This window comes from Brienomyrus brachyistius, chromosome 8, assembly GCF_023856365.1.
Source record: "Brienomyrus brachyistius isolate T26 chromosome 8, BBRACH_0.4, whole genome shotgun sequence".
In the NCBI taxonomy this organism is placed as follows: Eukaryota; Metazoa; Chordata; class Actinopteri; order Osteoglossiformes; family Mormyridae; genus Brienomyrus; species Brienomyrus brachyistius.
In genome coordinates, this window is record NC_064540.1 from 20,373,851 (window position 1) to 20,390,587 (window position 16,737).

The window sequence follows — 16,737 nt, forward strand, 5'->3', positions numbered from 1 at the left end:
CCCAACCTAGTCCTCAGGGACTCCCTTCCAGCTCGCACAACAATGTGGGCTGTCTGGCAAGGAGCTTGGAGGGAGCAAAAACATAGACCGGCTCTGGGTCCCCGAGGACCGGATTGGGAAACGCTGCTTCTATGAGTGTCCTATACCCTACAATAATGTGATTGGACTCCTTGAAATGATTAGGGGTTGAAGACCCCAAGCTGAGCGACATATTAAAATAGGGTCAGGTGTGTGGACTGGAGAACACTGAGTGGCCCATAGAGGTGGGTGTGGTTGTTTCCTGGGTTAAAAACATTTTCTTCAAAGGTTTATCTTTTAGCTGATCTTCATGTCAAATCAAAAAGGCAGGGTCTATTTCTGTGACTAAGTCATAACTGATATGCATGGCAGCCTCATGCCCATTGCTTCCGGGATAGGCTCCGGACCCCCCGCGACCCAGTAGGGTAAGCGGTTTGGAAAATGGATGGATGGATGATATGCAGAGCAGACATGCATCCAGTACATCTGTGCGTTTGGCATACTTTTTCTGTCAATTATTTAAGGAACTTCCATTTGTGTTAAGGACCATTTGTCAGGACAATGCTACAGAACCAACTATACCAACCCAGGTGGCAGCACCCATGTCACGTCCGTGCTTGGGGGGGGGGGGGGGGGAGTCCCACACTCCGCACCTGACGCGCTACAGTGTGCTGTGACACGCTTGGCTGGTGTCTCCGTGACCAGCGGACCCACATGCCTCTGAGGAGCCTCTCCTCTTGTCTCTGGAAGGGCTTCCTTGGCCATATCAAGAGATTTCATTCAGTCTTTCTGATTTTTACTGCTTTACTGTAGATTCCTCGCCATCATAAAACCAATTTGCACAATGCTAATCCAAAGGTATTCATATACGGTTACAGTCATATTGTTATATTATCCTGTGGCTTGTAACATTGCATGTGGTGAGTGGTGCTCTTACTGAGGATCTAAGTCATCCTCAGAAACCGATACTGACTTTTGTTTTGTGCTGTGGCAAAGCTGTTACATGTAACTCATTGTGCGTCGGTGTGATTCCTCCTCACTTGTTAGGAGCAGAAGAATTAACATCAGGCAGCTTTTTACAATAATGATTCCCCAGATGGGGGGAGGGGGAACCACAACAATCACAGAAGACATGAATATCATTTGAAAATTTTATCTAATTACCAAAACCATTTTGAAAAGGCACAGGAAAAACCAGTTCCTTATGAAGAGAGACTGCAAATAGACGGGTGTTAACTCAGTCAGGGACACTTGGTGCCAAAGTAAACAGCCCAGCTAGCAGCTTAAATTAAATATTAAATAAGGTATGGGGGAAAACAATATGTTTTAAAGATGAGGGCAAAAGATTGTGTTGAATAAACTGAAGAAACACATATCAGGAAGTAGAACACAACTTATACAGACTCTTCTGTGAAGTGTGATAACCTTCCTTACAGTGAATAATAAGCTGAAATTATGACTATTATAAAAAATCATTGTGTATTTACCAAAAAATATTGCACAGAAATTTTTTAAAGGTATTCCAGGAAAATGGTACAATGTTTCTCCGTCAGTTATTGGGAAATTTACATAACTTATATGAACATCGTATGAGTGGTAAAAAGGGTACTGTCCGTTAAAAATCGGTCTGGGAGATGGCACAACGAAAATCACAATAATATTGGCTTTGGTGCCTAAACCCTGCTTTATACTTGGTTATCAGACTTCTGTTTTTTTCCTGTAACACCATCTTTGTGGAATCACACAGATTATTAAAATCACTGACATGACTTATTAATTAGGTACCAGAACAAAATGGAGGAAAGTTCCCATTCTTGCTTGTAGGAGGGTCCAGCCTGCTGTTGCCCCCTGATCCTCTTAGTTCTTTAGCAGACCCAGCTTCCTCAGGGCTTCTTGTCGATCGTCCCCTAATTGACAGTAGGGCTTATTCACCATGCTTACACTGTGGGGCTGCCTAACAGCCTCGCTGGGTCCCAGGGCCTTGACCCCAGTAGGCTTTTGCCTGACCTCTTGGATGTCCTCAAAGTCCTTCTGGTTTCCCAGGGAGGATGGCCGTGGCCGGCTGTTGCGGAAGTTGATGGCCACATTCTCGCCTGAGGAGCCTCCTGGACCCAAGCTGAAACGACCTAGGGTGGCTGTTTTGATCTCGGAGATGCTTGCAGGGGATGGGTTTGATGGTGCTGACGTGGTAGTCTGTACATTCGGGGTCCGCTGCATTTTACCAGGGCTCCTTTTGGGAAGCTCTGGCTCATGATGGCACAGACCTGGCTCAGAGGACTGACGAGGCCTTCTCGAATGAGCTACACCAATGAGGGTGTCTGGATTGGCCTCGTCTGACTTCAAAAGGCCCAGCTTGCGCAAGGCTTCCTTCCTCACTCTCTGGGGGTCCATTATAATCCTTTCACTGGGAGATGTTGCCAAGTAGCTTGTGTCAGAATAAGAGTCTTCAGTAACCGGGGTGTGGGTCTTGTTAAACATGCTAAATGCTGACAGTTTGGGTTTGGGAGGAACAACGGGAGGGGTGGACTTTAGTGTGAAGCTTTCATTGATGGTTTTGGGCTGCTCTGATATGACTGAGCTGGAGATATGGGCACTAACATTGTGTGGGTGAATATCGACAGGAGGATGTGCAGATCGTTTGGGCTTCTCCGCGGACAAGGCACGACTATGGGCACTCTTCATAGAGGCACTCATCCGGATCTGTACAAGCTCCTCGTAAGACAAGGGCCCTCTGGGAGAAGCAAAATCAGAAGTGGGATCGTTCTGAGCAGCTTGGGTTGTTCCAACAGTCGGACTCCCTACTGCCTTGGTCTCACTATGGGAGCTCGGAGAGACCTCTTCATTCATGCCATCGGCCGCTGCCTTGATACATGAGTCCAACTTTCCAGGAGATAGTTTTGGTCCAACCTTGGGCTGGCCATCCATAACCAGGACGAGCGGAGTGGCTACTCGAATGCTTGGAGAGTTCTTTCTGTCTTTGGTCATCGTGGTTTCTGGGTCATTTTGCGGACAGTTCTGCACATCTGCAAGACCAGAGCCATCTTGAGCACCCTTGGTAAAACCATAAATCCCAAGGGCCGTGTTTAAAATAATGCACAAATGACATCTTCTATTCAACAAAATAATTGCAGCATCACCATTAATATTTCTGGTTGTTAACTGGATCTAAGTTATTAAAGATAAAGCTTATTTATCTAGATTACTCACTCCCAGAAGACAGAAAGAAGCAGGACCACTACAGGGTCTCACTCACCCTCCAGTTTGCTGTTGACCATGAGGGAAGGGACCTGGTCTTTTTTTGCAGTCAGACTGCCAGCGACAAAGGGCAGGCAGTCTGCATTGTCAATGGACACCTCGATGTTCTCCTCAGCCTCCAGGGATTCAATGGTTTTCTCCAGGAACATGAGGCACTCCCACTCCTCTGGAGAAAGGTGCCCTATGTTGTCATTCTTCTGGAACACAAACACAAGGAATGTAACTTGCATATTTAATATAACAGGAATGGAAACTCTGAGTATACTGAGTATTGTAAAGTTGGATCTTTCCTCGAGTGGTCCAGGTATCTTCTTGAACAACCATACCTGGCTGATGGGAGTGCCCACACTCACAGGAGTGGAGTTGAAGCCAACCATGCTGTCGCAGCTTCCTGTGTTGCCCACGAGACGTGTGGCATCCTCAGCAACACCACTTGGCCACATCTCATTCTTTAGCATCACACAGGGCACAGGGAGGGTCTGCACTCCTGGTCCTGAAAAGTTGAATGTCTGTGGAGGACCTCAGTAAGTTCTCAGAAAAAAAACATGCATCTTCAAAGCAATGCGGCATTAAGAGTATGGAGGCTGCTGTATTTCATTTAACTTTCCATATAAGCCTTGGTAAGTGCTGGTTAAGCAACATAATCTTGAAACACATTGCATGACTACAAAGAAAAGTTTCACTTCCAACTAAGCCTTGGAGCAACCAGAAAACCAGAACAAAAATGTACAGGAAGCCTTTTGAAGTGTATTTATTGTGCAATAACGTGTACAGAGGTGACTCAGTTTTGGATCAAATGTGTTCTAAAACCAAAACCGCTTCTAAGGCCAAGTATCTGGAATGCAAAAAAACACACCTTGTAAAAATCACAACACCAAAAATATGATTAGAACTAAAATAAACACCAAGTGTGCAGTTAGTGTAGTTAGTTCTGTAACTAGTTTGACAGTAGTGTCTTTAAAAAAAGAATTTTTCCTATTTCCTATTTAAGGTTAACCTGGTAGCAATTCAGATATTCATGCATGTAATACTCCATTAGTAGCATACTGTTATTTATGTTGGTACACTGTCTTTATCGGCATACAATGTTTATACAATACCATTGCTTTTCCATATTATAGGCATATTAAGTTGTGGCATGACACATACTTAGCATATCTGACCAAGACCTCAGCATTGATTTTCCATGTTGATTATATAAAATGTGTATCGTTCATGCATTACCCTGGATAAAATAATTCCGCGAGATGAATAAAAGTAAATGCAAAACCTTCTCCCGAAATATTCAGAGACTGCTTAGGATCCCACCGAATATCAAGACAAGGTTCAGAGCCAGGAATTCCCCAGTAACAGTACTGTTATGCATTATCACATTCGGATTATGTGTGTCATTCTTCATGAAAACTAGACCTACATCAAATATGAATGCATAGAATCTGCCTGATCTTCTGGCTGTGATCATGAGAAAGTGCTGGGGCAACCTCAAGGCACAACGTGAATGCATGTCATTATAATGCCCTTAGAACATAGTTGCAGTTTAATTAATCTCAGGTACAAAAAAACTATATTGCAAATATGCATGTGCATTACTCCCCGTGCAGTGAATTGACAAGGACAAAACTAATGACCTTGTCATAGTAAAAGTAAACAAGAAAAGCACCTTTTGTGATAATTTACTTGATGGGGCACAAATACTTAGCAATAACTCAGTTGCTACTGAAGTACAAATTATGAACAAATCATGAGCAAAGTTGCTACTCGGGATAAAAGATGCGTCATGATTCATTAATGATGAACGAACATGACATCAAGATTTCACTTGTGTTATTCATCACTTTTTCCTTCAGTAGTTCACAAAGGTTAACAGAATTAATAGGTATAGTAACCAATACATTAACTACTTGGGATAAAAGTTGGATAATGATTCATTAATGATGAACAAATACAGGATTAGTATTTCATTTGTATTATTCATGATTTGTTACTTCAGTAGTTCACAAAAGTTTGCAGAATTAACAGATATAGTAACAAATATAGTAACTACTTCGGATAAAACGTGTGTCACTTATTGCATGATACATCCAACTGCCATGTTTAATTTTAGATATTAAAAATGGGTAATTACCAAAAAAGGCAAAAAACATTGACCAGCTAGAATAGGTGTACATGTCGGGCTAGTGTCATATTACATTTTTAACTTGCAATTTTCTTATTGCATTTAAATATATTTTAACCTATTTATGCTTATACTATTCCAATCTGCTTTATGAAACTAAAAAAAATGTCTCAGCAAGCTATGCCTCTGGCTGTAGTTAGAAAGTCACTGGTTTGAGGCCCGGCCTGAGCAGAATAGCCACATGTTTTTGGGCCCTTGAGCAAAGCCTTCAATATATTATACTGACTGACCCTGTGATGTGACTTTCACCTGCATGTGTGTCTAATGGGAAGCAAGATGGGGTAGGCAAATTCAAACATTCCAGTGAAGACTACTTCTTGGACAAATGACAAATAAATGATAATTTCACAACCCAACCAAGCAACCACGGAATATCATTTCAATCATTTTTCACATTTTCCATTATGTAAACGGTAAAAGCGCAACAGCCTGATTAACACCGATTAAATTATTCAACTGCGGCAAGAGCGAATAAATTGAAACTCGTCTATTTCAAACTAAAACACCATATACCAAATAAAACTCACTTTGCGACTTCTTAAAACATAACACAGTTATGCTTGCCTATGCTCTCGCCAGAAATGTGGGAGCCCGACCTAACCTTCAATGCAGAAGAAGCAGTTACCCTGACGATCTGCGTGAAGCTGTAGTTGCTAAGTGCCATCTCTGATTGCCCAGAGTATGACTGTGCTCGGGTATGTACCCTGGCCGGGACCTCAGCCTTGTGCTTTACGGCTCCTCTGATAATCTCCAGTCCCTTTCGCCACTCTAACACGATTAGCGATTACAAGAGGCGTCCACCGCAGTCTCACTTCCCAACACCAAAGCGGCTGTAAAGATAAGTCACATTTCCTGCATGGACCGCTGTGAGATAACGCCGCAATGCCAAGATCTTGGAAAATTGTATCGCAATTGCATTTTTAACTTTCAATTTTCTTACAGCATTTAAATATATATTTTTTTTCCCATTTTTGTTCTCATACTTTTATTTCTCTTATTATATTCCTGTCTAGATATCCCTTCTTAGTTTTCCCATTTCACCTTTCATTACTTCTTTTGTCTCGTATGACTGCCTGGTCATTTTTATATAATCATTTTACATTTACCTTTTTGCAATATTTTCTTTCGCCATATCTCTATGGCCTATTCTCTATAGCTGCCTTGTTTTTTTTATCCTATATGTAAAGCTTTCATGCATAAAAAAATGTTACATAAAAGATTATTATTATTAATATTATGATGCGAATGGACAGTTAATCATTGACAGAAAATTAAACACGTGCGACTATAGTCAGTCCTGATTTGTGCTGGGAAAATGTGGACCAGGTACACATTTATTATTCTAAAAGAGAAGTAATAAACTGGGAAACAAAGGGAAAGTTATCGCAGTGTTGCATTCCATGAGGTCCCGTCGCCCAATGTTACTTATCCACCATTGAAAAACACGGCTAGATTAGCGTCGAAATGCAGAAGCCTGTCTGAACCACTTATTTGCTTAATGGGTAGTTTCATACTGTCTGCTTTCACCGCTCGGTGCTGGTGTATCTCCAGGTGAGACCTGCAAGTTCAGTGCCTCACTAAGGCGATGCGAATGCAGCAAAGGCGATCGCGTCACGATGCATCGCCAATGATCCAACGTCGATCCACTGAAAATGTTTCGATTTCGCTTAACATTACTTACTAACAAAGTTGGTCTGGCCCTCTCTTACTACCGTGGTATTGTATTGCAGTGGGAGTCCGGTGCCGCATATCCACTGATCCTTTATCTCCAACTCCGAGGACATGTATCAAGGCCACATGAATAATGAACGGCTTTCAGGTGGATGCAGTTGCGAAAGGAGAAATGTAATTATATATATAATTTGCTATCTAAGTAACGGAATGCATTCTTAACTAATAAAGAACATCAGCAATATGCATCTGGATATCTATATGAAATATACAATACGCGACCCTTTTATGTCTCTCAGATGAAACTACAGGTGAGAACAAATTGCCCTAATTGGATCTCTATTGGAACACCTGGAATAATTTGGGCCCAGATTAATACACATACCTTATTTTAGATGTTAAATACAAAACAAATTAGCTTCTTTTAACAAATAGGATATGCAACCACTACACATCTTCAACCATCTGGTACCAGATAACTAGAAAAAAAGATTCCAAAAGTTTCGCAAAAAGACCCTGCAGTCACAACAGACTGTGGTATTACGGTTTCAACATCAGACCTTTAGCGGGTAACACAAAACTGCTAGGTAAATATTGCTTATTTTTCTTGTCTTGCTTCCATTCCACTAAAAGATACATGTATAAATATTTTTAAAAGGAAATATATTATGTGATAGTATTCCTATCCTGAAGGATGGTCGTCCAATATTAAAAGGTAATGATACCACTTTTAAATAGTTAGGTACTTACCTGTAAAGGTGCGGCAGGTACCGGGTGTCCGTCTCTCGTTGGTATTTCGCGCAGTTCAGGTCACTTTCAGGTGTCTATCCAGGTAAGACGTCATATTCGTCGTCGCCGTCCCTCGCGGACAGCGTTCCGCCAATCAGCACAAGCAGGAATCCGTCTATATGGCGACCGCAGCCAATGACCAACTCGCATTACAGCACCCGCGAGCAGCGGCATAACGCTAGTGGCGAACTGAACTTTATATAGACAATTTAGAGGTTTTTTTTGGTCGGGGAACAAAGAACAGCGTTAGGGAAGTTTGAAAAGTGGAGCATTTATAAGTCAGCAGGTGTTTCTATTTTAGCCATAATAATCTTCCTTAACACTTCATAATAATAGTCAATGTTATATTGTAGTAATAATAAACTATTATAGATACAGTATTCATATATACATTATAGCCTTTTATCGTAGATATTATAACAACAAAAATTATGAGACAATGATAGCTATATACTAATACACCCCATATAAATATGTGGAGGTGCAATGCTGTCGAATAACACCGCCCGTTCTGCTCAGGTAACCTAGTCCTATTTCGTGCTACAGCGCAGCGCGCAATTCTCCCTTGTTAAGCATTAAGTGCAGGGAGGATTGCCACAGCAGCACCGCTTTAACCGACACGATCCCGTAATCCTGTTAAGGTAGGCAAAAGATTACTCCTTAAAATAACATGAAGCCCCTACATCCTAGTAAACCCGCCAAAGGCTCACTGCTGTCTGTGCAACTGTTGCACGACGTATTAATGGTTTCATGACAGCTACTGTTGTAGACACTCTTTGTGTGGGTCAAGTGCCGTTTTTTAAGCGCAGACATAAAAAAATTGTACCGGAAAAACGTACAAACTACCCACTTCTAACGATCCGCCAAGAGCTGAACCCAAGTTTTCGACTTTTCTCAAACGCAAAAATAATTGGATTAAAAATTATTCCAAGACACAATGACGTCGTCACGAGACTGAGATATTTGATTTAGACTACCAGAACAGAAACAGACAATGTTACGGGATCATTTGTTTTTATTGGTGATTCAGTTTCAAACCTGTGTTCATATACAGAGATACAAAATAATACTGCTTAAATTAGCGTCATCGGCAGTGTGCAACATCCAGTTACAAAAACGAGTTTTTCAGTCGTTTGTTTCTGGAATTAAAAGACAAAGGAGAACTGAAACCACAAATCGGGTTGTACACATTATATCTAAAAAAAAAAAAAAGGTTTAGTACTCAATGCAAATTTTTTTTGCTGAGAACAGCATGTTATGTCAATTGTCACAGAATTCCCTGGAACCTGACCCTGCATCACGATAGGGGAACTACAGAGTTCTACTCAACTTGTTTTTGTTTTGTTTGTTTGTGGACAGTAGGTAACTTCATCTGACGTTTCAGGTGCTGATTAAAACAGATTCTGTAAAACCTGCTGTACTTGTAACCTCAGCAGTAAGGGTCAGACTTCCTGTCTCCACGGTGCCATCTTGTGTACAGTACAATGCCAATGAACCTTGGCCTGGCTTATCTTTGTGATCCACTAGTGTGGATCTGTGTAAAAAGGACTCTTGGGTGGAAGGAGAGAGGAAGGAAAAATGGAGAAAAAGACTGAGGTCATCACTCAGGCCTTTGTTATCTCTAGTGATGACACACAACAATGACTCAGGTGTGATTAGACTCAGAGTATGACCGGTTGCAGCCATAATCCACATACAGGCTTTTCATCTAATTGACCTTTAACAAACTGGACTGCTGCATGGTACCTCCATTCCTGTGCTAATAAACGTTTGATGCTGCCCATTAATAACGGTGAAGCAAAACGAACTGATATCCTCAAGTTCATGTTAAGGTAGCTACTCCATTATTGAAAAGGCAGCAATGACAAATCAATAATTTTTCTAAAAAAGGGCACTGATTTGTTCATTTTAAGCAACTGAAAACTTCTTGGCTTACAAAATAAGTTTAAAAGACTGTTTTGTTTTAAGTCTTTCACAAACCACCGAAATGGAATTGTACTGATCACCATAAATGACATTAAATAAGTAATGGGCATGCATATTTACCAATGCATTCGACAAGCCAGGCCAGCGCACTGCATTCCTGGTTCTTTTGGGCAGGATTTCTATGGGTAGTTAATACAGTGCGGCTCTAAAAAGTCCCTGGATGTTTAACATCAAGTCAATCAGTGCTAATCCTCTGCAGGACGAGGGCTGGGATTTCCCACAGAGAGACATGCATGGCAACCAAAGGCCCCTGGGACATGCACACAGTGCAGGTTCATTTCACAATGCTCTGGGTACCATGTGGGTTAGGTGACCACAAATCATGGGCATTTCACAGAGGGTTGCCACATTTGATTGTGTTTCAGAGCTGCAGTTTCTTGCCCAAGATGAGGATATTTCCACCTCCTGTGTACTCGACTCATAAAATAAACCAGCAACTTGGCTAATCAGATAACCAAGGTGAACCATTCTAGACACACAATACACAAGAAGCACAAATTAAACCCATGACAAAAATATACAAACGGGTAGCTATGATACGACCAAGAAGCACCACCCCCTTCAAAATCACCTTAGTTCATCAAGAAGAGAACCAGGATTCAAGCTGATCCAGTTTCCATGATGCTTCAGGCACAGAAATTGGGAAACCACACCTCTGAAGCAGCTGTGCATTTCTATTCTTGTAACTGGACAACTCAACGATCTCAGTTCTCTTGCCAGAGCCACAGGTGAGCCACTTCCTCACATCTAAGCCCAGGTGTAGCCATCTGAATGAGTAAGAGAAAGGATTGTACTGCAGTGAGAATTATCTGCACCAGTGAGTCTCATCAACTCATGAAATCTACCAGTCACACAGACATCATGCTTACTGTTCATTTTAAAGTCTTACGGACACCCCAGCGTCTACTGAACACACTGTCAGAAAAAAAAATGCCAATTTGTACCTCTGCTTGTCACTGGGGCTGTACCCTCAAGGGTATGTGTACCTTTTACGATATATAAATGGACTATGAGAAACATCTTTGTACCATCGGGAGCACATCAGTGTTTTCTGTACCTTGGGGATGTTCCTTGGAGTTCATTTCTGTACCTTAAATTAGACTAAAAGGTACAATTACCTACAGCTAGGGTACAATTGGAAGACCCGTGAGGGTTCAGCCTCAGTGACAAGCAAAGGTACAAATTTTTCTGACACTGAAGTACAAAACTTTGCTTAGATGCAGTCCAGGTGGGAGTTTTCTTTCCCCATGTTATACGGTGTCCGATGAGGGCGACTTTTACCATGAACGGTCAAGCCACTTTGTGCAGAACACTTAAACTCTAAACAAAAAACAGAAACTGTGGCTGAATCTGACATCATCATCTGACATCATCATCTGACATCATCATCTGACATCACATATACATGCCATGTCAAAAATCAAGGTGTGTAAAAACAAAAAAAAAAAAGTTGAAACAGCACATCGGTTACTATTAAATTAAACTTTTGTTGATGAACATAGCACAGAAATATATAAGTGCTATGCTGTCATAAGCAAACAGTACTGAAACCGCTTCGCTTGCATCCCAATTACTGGAATCCAGCGTTTAAAGGCCCTATCTGACTATCTGGGTAGCAGCATCGATGAAAATCCCCCTAACAAACTGGAACGCAGTAAGCCAGTCATTTTAGATTTTATTAAAGTTTAATTTTAGAAAATGGCTAATTGATTTATTTATCTTATTTGTTTAAACATTTAGGGGAAATCCCAGTTGAAAGTCCGTTTGAACAGATTTATATGGCCGCAAGTACTCCTACTTTCAATTGATGAGGAGGAGAGAGTGTATCATCTAATCCACTCTCAGATGGGCTCCATACATCCACACACAAAAGCAAAATACACACAGGCACACGGGCCTGCATGGCTGACTGCCTGGATGTAGCGGTTCAGATTTCCATAGATCATAGTACAGTCACCCGCAATTTCCTGTAACCGTTCAGGATATTTAAATAAAGTCACACTTTCAAAACAACTAGTGTAGCACCCAGCTATTAAAACTTCTCTAGCACCCCATGGTAGGCTGCCTACAAAACAGTACCAATTACTAATCTGGAAACATCTTCCAACGTCCCTCCATCCACCTAATTCTGACCTCAAGTCCCTTCTCTCCAAGATTCTTTAAGCACCGAGAGGGTAAACTTTTTCTCATGCTTGTCACATTGCACTTCCAATTTCAAGAAACGGACTGAAAAATGTGATTTGCATACATTTAAAAGTCAGATGAAACAACTGTTCATGAAACCTTTATAGACAATTACTCAAGTTTTAAAATCAGCAGTTACCAGTTCATAATAAACGCAGCAGCATTACAGTCCCAATGGATTGGGGTGGAAAAAATTAACCACTTATACTGTGCAAATTATGGGAAAACATGCCTGGTTTTCCTTGAACAGACCCTCATACAATTAAGACCTGGAGAACTTGAGAACATTTTCCAAACAAAGTCACTTTTCACTAGCTAAATATTTTTCTTGCCAAACAAAAATCATGCCAAAATGCCTCTTCCTTCTGAGCACTCCACTATAACTGTCAAATCACCATTTAGGTCTCAGAAACTATGTCCAACCATTTGCGAAACCAGGCAAGATGGAGGGCACAGCAATAATTTATTGCTGAGAGGTGAGATGCAGTACGGTAAGGCCATTACAAAATCTGGGATAAGGTGTGGAATCTGTTTTCAGCTACAGCAAGAAACGGAAGCAGTATGTCTTCAAATAAGCCAGCCCCCCCCAATACAATCGGCAGCGTGTGCAGAAATAACACATTAATATTAAAAACAGGAGGAAAAAAATGGTAAACGGAGCATATTCCTTGTGGAAGAGCTTGTGAGCTGGTAGAAGCACAGAGGGGCAAGTGGGGAGGTGAGGTGACGTGAGGTAGATTGCGCAGACTGAGAACGTAACACAGAATGAGTTATTAGGGTGGGCTGGAAGTTTGAGGGCTGGGGGAGCACTCAGCAGTGCTTGCATTTTGCTCTGGTTTCTGGCAAAATCCATAGCTGTGTAATTCCAGAAGCAGAACTCTGGGAGCACCCAAAAAAACAACAAAAGTTTTCACTCAAATCATCTGTCACTCAGCCAGCTGAAATGAAACGATTTACATGATTATAGGATTGTTTCACCAAAGGCCAAAAAGCAAGAAGAAGGAAACACAGAAGATCTGTAACATTAGATTCAAAGCCAGATTGAGGATTTTTTCCATTCCATTTTTCGCTTTGCTGAAAGCTGAGATGACATTTAAGCTCGAGTCTAAACAAGCTGGGTGACAAATGACGGAGGTGCATCATTTTACCGACGAAAGCAGAGCAAAGCGCTAGCAACTGCAACTCCCCAGCGACCCCCCACCCCCCCCCTTTCCCGGCGGGCAATCACACTTCCCCGAAATTGGCGTGGCCTGTTTCCTTGGCATGCACACGAGCCTCTGCCTGTCCTACCAGGCCCATCTGGCACACCATGCAGCGCAGCGCGAAGCGGTTGACGTCCGTGAACTGCCTCTTCCGCCGTGCCTCGTCGGCCAACTCCAGCGCCTGCGCCAGGACCACGTCGTCCGCCGCCGAGAAGATGGTCTGCGGCGGCTGGCCCTCAGCCTCCCGCTGCAGTGGGTCGTAGTGGATGCCGTCGTAGATGAGCAGCACGCGCCGCTGATACCCTGCGTCCTCGCCAAATCGGTCGACGCGCACTGTCTGCGTGTCCACCACGCAGATCTCGCACTGGTAGAACTTGGATAGGATGGAGACCTCGATAGCTCCACCCCAGGTGTCGTCACGCCGAATCCAGGAGCAGTAGTCCTCGTTGCTGCGCCCCAGCACAGCTTCGGAGTAGGCAGTGGGGTCGCTGGCTACGATCTGCGCGATGAGGCCCCGCATCTCTGGGGCGCAGCCTGGGTCATACACACCACCCTCCACTGCATAGTAGATACTGGTAAAGAGGCACGAGTTGTCTGCCGGGACTGCACGGCGCACCAGGACGGCGATGGATTCCAGCCGGGGGGCTTTGCTCTCCACCGCTGCCGCTGCTTCAGCCTCAGGCTTCGGCCTGTTCTTCTCCTCCTCTATAATGAGCGTGTCACCTGCAACACAGGGAACACCCATTGCTGTAGAGAGGAGGACAGCCCCGGGGACTCCACGGCCACAGCTGTCTATGCTCCAGCGTGATTCCAATTACAATCCATTTAATTAATTCAAATGAATTAATTAAGAAGACTGGTTTTTCAGAACCACACCGGTGCATAAGTGAAATGTTCATTGCAATTCTATTCCTTTCAAATGTTTTATAGATCATACTATAAGACTTGGTCATATTGCATTAAGCTATATATTGGATTAATTATTATTGAGAAGCATTTGAAAATACTAACTTTTTGTTAAAAACTTCTGAAAGGCAATACAAATATCTCCCCTCTGTAGAGTATTACAATTCTCTATACAGCACAGTGATTCTCAGCCCAGTGCTAAAGCAATCCATGCCAGTCCACATTTTTTCCTTCATTCCATCACTTACATGCCTGGCTCTTCTTGCTGACTAATTATAAAGCCCTGGATTACCTGTCTTGGGCATGTAAGCGGTAGGCCAGAACAACAATGTGCACTGGCTGGGGGGCAGGTACGAGGACTGAAAAAGAATTACTAATATGGAATCTATGAATATGAATCTAATGAAACTAAATGGGGAAGAGGAAGACTAGCATAGTCACAGGGAGGCACCGTGTGAAACATTACCAGACTTGATGGGATAGTCCTTCAGATGGGCATCGCCGTTGTGGAGATCCAGACTGGAGGGTGGGTAGCCCACCATGATCTTCTGCACATCGCACGGGATGCCCGTCAGCTGCGCCACCTTATCCTTCAGCTCCTGCACGCAGGACTGGTGTGTAAGACCTTGCATCAGGTGTGTGCCGTTCTTGGCCTTGCAGCGCAGACGTAGCATCCTCAGCTCCCTCCGCTCTGTGGGAATGCAGCCACAGGATCACGTGACTAAGACTTCTCCTGCCATTATAAACTAAACCGGCCACTCTTGATTTGCCTTATAAATTATAAATACATGATCCACTGACAGGCAAAGGGTCATTAAAAGCCATAATTCTTCCTACCTTAGAAACACGTGGTTCGTTACTTTACAGTAATGCAGTATGTTATGTGGAGTTATTATTTTATTTATACGTTTAAAATGTGGAATGGGCGGGGAATTTACTTTGGGAAACATGGTAACCAAACGGAGAGATACGGGAAATGTGTATAACGACAAAAACTGGATGGAAGGTGATTATAACGCATTACTCCGTGAAAGTACAATCCCTGTTGTCAAAACTAACGTGTTGATGAAAGCGTTATAAACAGCATAAAATGGAATGACGGTAGGAAGTTACACGTAGAGTCAGAATTCAGGGCTTGCCATTACGATCCGATTTAAAAACAAAACAACGACAAACCGGCTTTTCAATTAAACAACCTGCATCTACAGTCAATATTTCTGTGATCATTAAAGCTAGTATCCACGTTATGAAATAAACAATCTTACGGAAGAATTTTTTTATATACGGCCTGTCAACACCATTCAAACAACCTTGTTGTTAGCTTAGCTTAGCTTAGCTTAACTAACTATATATTAACTGCATCTGACTGGGTCCCCACTCCAAATTGGAAACTTAAATAATGAAGCAAACAGGGTCGTACACGGTTCATAGTTAGGTACTGACCATGACTGACCCGTAACTAACTATCACACTATGAAGCTACCTAGCGACAGAGACAGCAAGACAAACACTGACGGGTCCTGCATAAAATAAAAAAAACGCAACAAAAACACTCGACTCATGAAGGGGAAGTACATGTATGCATAACGATCTTTCCATGTTAGAGCCCACTGCACAGAGAACTGTCAATATTTTTCCACACATGAACTCACCAAAACGCCTGTAATTCAGACAATAAACACTTCACAGGGGGACCGCCTGTGTAAATCGTCACACGGCACACGTCTACGCATAGAACGGTGACGTTTACACATAACACTGACGCATGTACGCAGACATCTGATGCGTGCAGAAGCACGTGGTTTTTTTTTATCATTTACTAATAGTTGAATAGAAAAATGCCGGAAGTTTTTAAATGTAAATAGTTTTGTGGTACTTTTCTGAGATTAGGTAAATTTCAAGCGACACAGGATCCCGGATTTGACCTTACCATGGAATAAGTAGAATCAAAAATTCCATCAGTTATCATCGTAACCAAGGGGGGCTGGAATTTGGCGAATGAAATCAAATTCAGTTTGATCGTAGCTATAATTTCCATATTCAACGATTTAACTGTTTCCTAACTAAACTAGAAAAATGTGTGTGCGAAATACATTATTGCAAAGATATTTTGTGTAGTAATAAGTATAACACCCGAGTAACTTTAATAACTTTTTTGTACGATTTTTTATTAGTATTGATCTTTCGTATTCTTCAGCGTCAGTGGCATCTCTTGAGCAAACTACGAACAATGCATTTAATATGTATAAGCAACAAACAAACGTCTTGACATTGTCCATCTTTCAGTACGTGTAAGTAAATTATTGGCTGTGTGGACACCTAGAGGACATCAAGTAAAATGAATCTTAGCCTTGATGACCAAATGGAAATGGTATGTATGTTGCATAATATGTAAACATTTACTCATTATTAATCTCAGAGTTTTGCACAAGATCTTAAGAAAAAAATTCTTAGCCCTACAAATGAAGCATTTCAGAAGCGGCAAAAAGTAAATCCACAGCAAAGACAATATGATGGTATCTCATGCTTTCATCCAGGATTCTCTTGATG

At 42.1% G+C, this 16,737-nt stretch overlaps 2 protein-coding genes across 6 annotated transcripts; both read right to left on the minus strand.

The window, feature by feature from the left end:
* Positions 1-1,155: 1,155 nt before the first annotated feature.
* LOC125748135 (specifically androgen-regulated gene protein-like) lies at positions 1,156-7,963 on the minus strand. Of its 5 annotated transcripts, none has more exons than XM_049023993.1 (4): positions 7,871-7,963; positions 3,600-3,782; positions 3,272-3,470; positions 1,156-3,041 (listed from the first exon to the last, which is right to left on the minus strand). In XM_049023993.1, the coding sequence occupies exons 2-4, from the start codon at positions 3,729-3,731 to the stop codon at positions 1,876-1,878; spliced, it is 1,497 nt and encodes a 498-aa protein (XP_048879950.1). In that variant the 5' UTR covers positions 3,732-3,782; positions 7,871-7,963; the 3' UTR covers positions 1,156-1,875. The 5 variants fall into 5 exon arrangements, with proteins under 5 accessions (XP_048879950.1, XP_048879951.1, XP_048879949.1 ...); XM_049023994.1 differs by having other exon boundaries at positions 3,600-3,766; positions 7,871-7,951; XM_049023992.1 differs by lacking the exon at positions 7,871-7,963 and adding an exon at positions 7,131-7,833 and having other exon boundaries at positions 3,272-3,467; positions 3,600-3,766.
* Positions 7,964-8,906: 943 nt separating this feature from the next.
* yod1 (YOD1 deubiquitinase) lies at positions 8,907-15,901 on the minus strand. Its single transcript, XM_049024010.1, has 3 exons — positions 15,840-15,901; positions 14,654-14,878; positions 8,907-14,004 (listed from the first exon to the last, which is right to left on the minus strand). Exons 2-3 carry the CDS (start codon positions 14,859-14,861, stop codon positions 13,304-13,306), a joined length of 909 nt encoding a protein of 302 aa, XP_048879967.1. The 5' UTR covers positions 14,862-14,878; positions 15,840-15,901; the 3' UTR covers positions 8,907-13,303.
* Positions 15,902-16,737: the final 836 nt, after the last annotated feature.

Bases quoted from the DNA above. Each gene is read 5' to 3' on its own strand.
- LOC125748135 (XM_049023991.1), bottom strand. From the start codon at position 7,233: ATGTCCTCGGAGTTGGAGATAAAGGATCAGTGGATATGCGGCACCGGA. The intron at 3,767-7,130 runs GTAAGTAATGTT...TCAACTTTTCAG, and splicing joins GGGCCAGACCAACTTTGTTA to GACCAGGAGTGCAGACCCTC. The intron at 3,471-3,599 runs GTATGGTTGTTC...TTTGTGTTCCAG, and splicing joins TGGGCACTCCCATCAGCCAG to AAGAATGACAACATAGGGCA.
- yod1 (XM_049024010.1), bottom strand. From the start codon at position 14,861: ATGCTACGTCTGCGCTGCAAGGCCAAGAACGGCACACACCTGATGCAA. The intron at 14,005-14,653 runs GTAATGTTTCAC...CCTGTGTTGCAG, and splicing joins GGACTATCCCATCAAGTCTG to GTGACACGCTCATTATAGAG.